This window comes from Oratosquilla oratoria, chromosome 8, assembly GCF_046742065.1.
Source record: "Oratosquilla oratoria isolate Oo_2021 chromosome 8, ASM4674206v1, whole genome shotgun sequence".
Taxonomy (NCBI): Eukaryota; Metazoa; Arthropoda; class Malacostraca; order Stomatopoda; family Squillidae; genus Oratosquilla; species Oratosquilla oratoria.
Window position 1 is genome coordinate 67487023 of NC_134784.1, and position 1556 is coordinate 67488578.

The window sequence follows — 1556 nt, forward strand, 5'->3', positions numbered from 1 at the left end:
CTTCTTTGTTCGTGATATTATTTTCGTCCTCCCATTCATTTTTGCCGCCAACGATGTCGTCGTCGTCGTCTACGACACCACACCAGGAAACTCTTCGGTTCTGCTGCGTCCCGTTCTGGAATCTGGTCATTCCCTGGTCCTGGTCTCTAGATTTATTTCCAGTCCATTCACCTGTAGTAGATTGGGCAAACGTTTCGTTTGATCCTTGAAAATTGATGTTACTCGTGCCAAAGGCTTCGCCACCACCATAGGGTCCAACTTTGGAGGTGGACTTTTGAGATGAAAGGGTAGAATTGACTCTAGAGCCGGGAGTGGATGAAGTCAAATGTTTGCTGGTTTTCTTCGGAGTAGTTGAGGGAGTTTGATTACTTTCCTGGACCGAAGAGGATGAAGGTCGAATATCTTCATGTGGTGGATAGGGGGAAGGCTGACTATTTCGGCTAATTTCATATGGCGGAGAATTACCATGTTGATAGACAGGTGAAGGAAGTCCGGTTGCGTCAGAGTCTGCTGCAGACGGTGTCTGGGTCTGAGAATGGCTAAGAAAAGAAGTCACCGTAGAAGAGTTATTTGGAGACTCTTTTGGACCGAGGTCGCACTGACTATGGGTTGTATTTGTAGACAAAGGATGAACCGGAACAGAATGAGTAGAATCAGAAGACGAGGATAAAGAAGAGGTAGAAGGGAATGTGAAGGGAGAGAAAGAAAAGGGGGACAGTGAAGAGGAGGACAAAAAAGAGGAGGAAGAGGGTAATGGAGAGGAAGAAGAAGTAGGAAAAGGTGAAGAACGTGGGAAAGAAGAAGAGGAAGAGGAAGAAGAAGAAGAAGAAGAGCCAGAAAAAGACGAGGGATCGATAGAATGCAGAAATCTACGAGGTGATGAAAATGAAATCGAGGAGGAACTGGCGGGAGATTCCGGCCGAAAAGTATCTAGTGAGGAAGAAGACAACATTGAAATTTGAGATGCGGAGGAGGATGTGGAAACTGTAGAGTTGTTCTGTTGGTTATCAGTGACGGTTTGAACCTCACTAAGTATGAATTTTGCATGGAGGAGGAGCAGTAGGAATGAAACATGAACCTTGATGGTCATGGTCGAGGAAAAGGGCAGTGGAAACAAACGAATTAGGGGGAGGAGGAAATGGAGGAGGTGGGAAGTGATGGGAATTATAAAAGGGGAATAAACATGAAGCGGCTGTCGATTGAAACGGTAGAAGAAAGAAGACAGGGGAAGAAGGAGAAAGAGAAGGTGAAGGGGAGACCAATGAGGAATAGGAGAAGAAAGAGAAGGTGAAGGGGAGAACAATGAGGAATAGGAAAAGAAAGAGAAGGTGAAGGGGAGAACAATGAGGAAAAGGAGAAGAGAGAGAAGGTGAAGGGGAGAACAATGAGGAATAGGAGAAGAAAGAGAAGGTGAAGGGGAGAACAATGAGGAAAAGGAGAAGAAAGAGAAGGTGAAGGGGAGAACAATGAGGAATAGGAGAAGAAAGAGAAGGTGAAGGGGAGAACAATGAGGAATAGGAGAAGAAAGAGAAGGTGAAGTGGAGAACAATGAGGAA

General features: G+C 45.4%; 1 protein-coding gene across 1 annotated transcript in view; it reads right to left on the reverse strand.

The window, feature by feature from the left end:
• LOC143027800 (uncharacterized) overlaps nt 1–1090 on the reverse strand; it is a 7341-nt gene extending 6251 nt beyond the window's left edge. The window contains exon 1 of the mRNA XM_076189377.1: nt 1–1090. This exon is cut by the window's left edge and continues 859 nt beyond it. Within this exon, the coding sequence (XP_076045492.1) occupies nt 1–1090 (1090 nt within the window).
• Nucleotides 1091–1556: the final 466 nt, after the last annotated feature.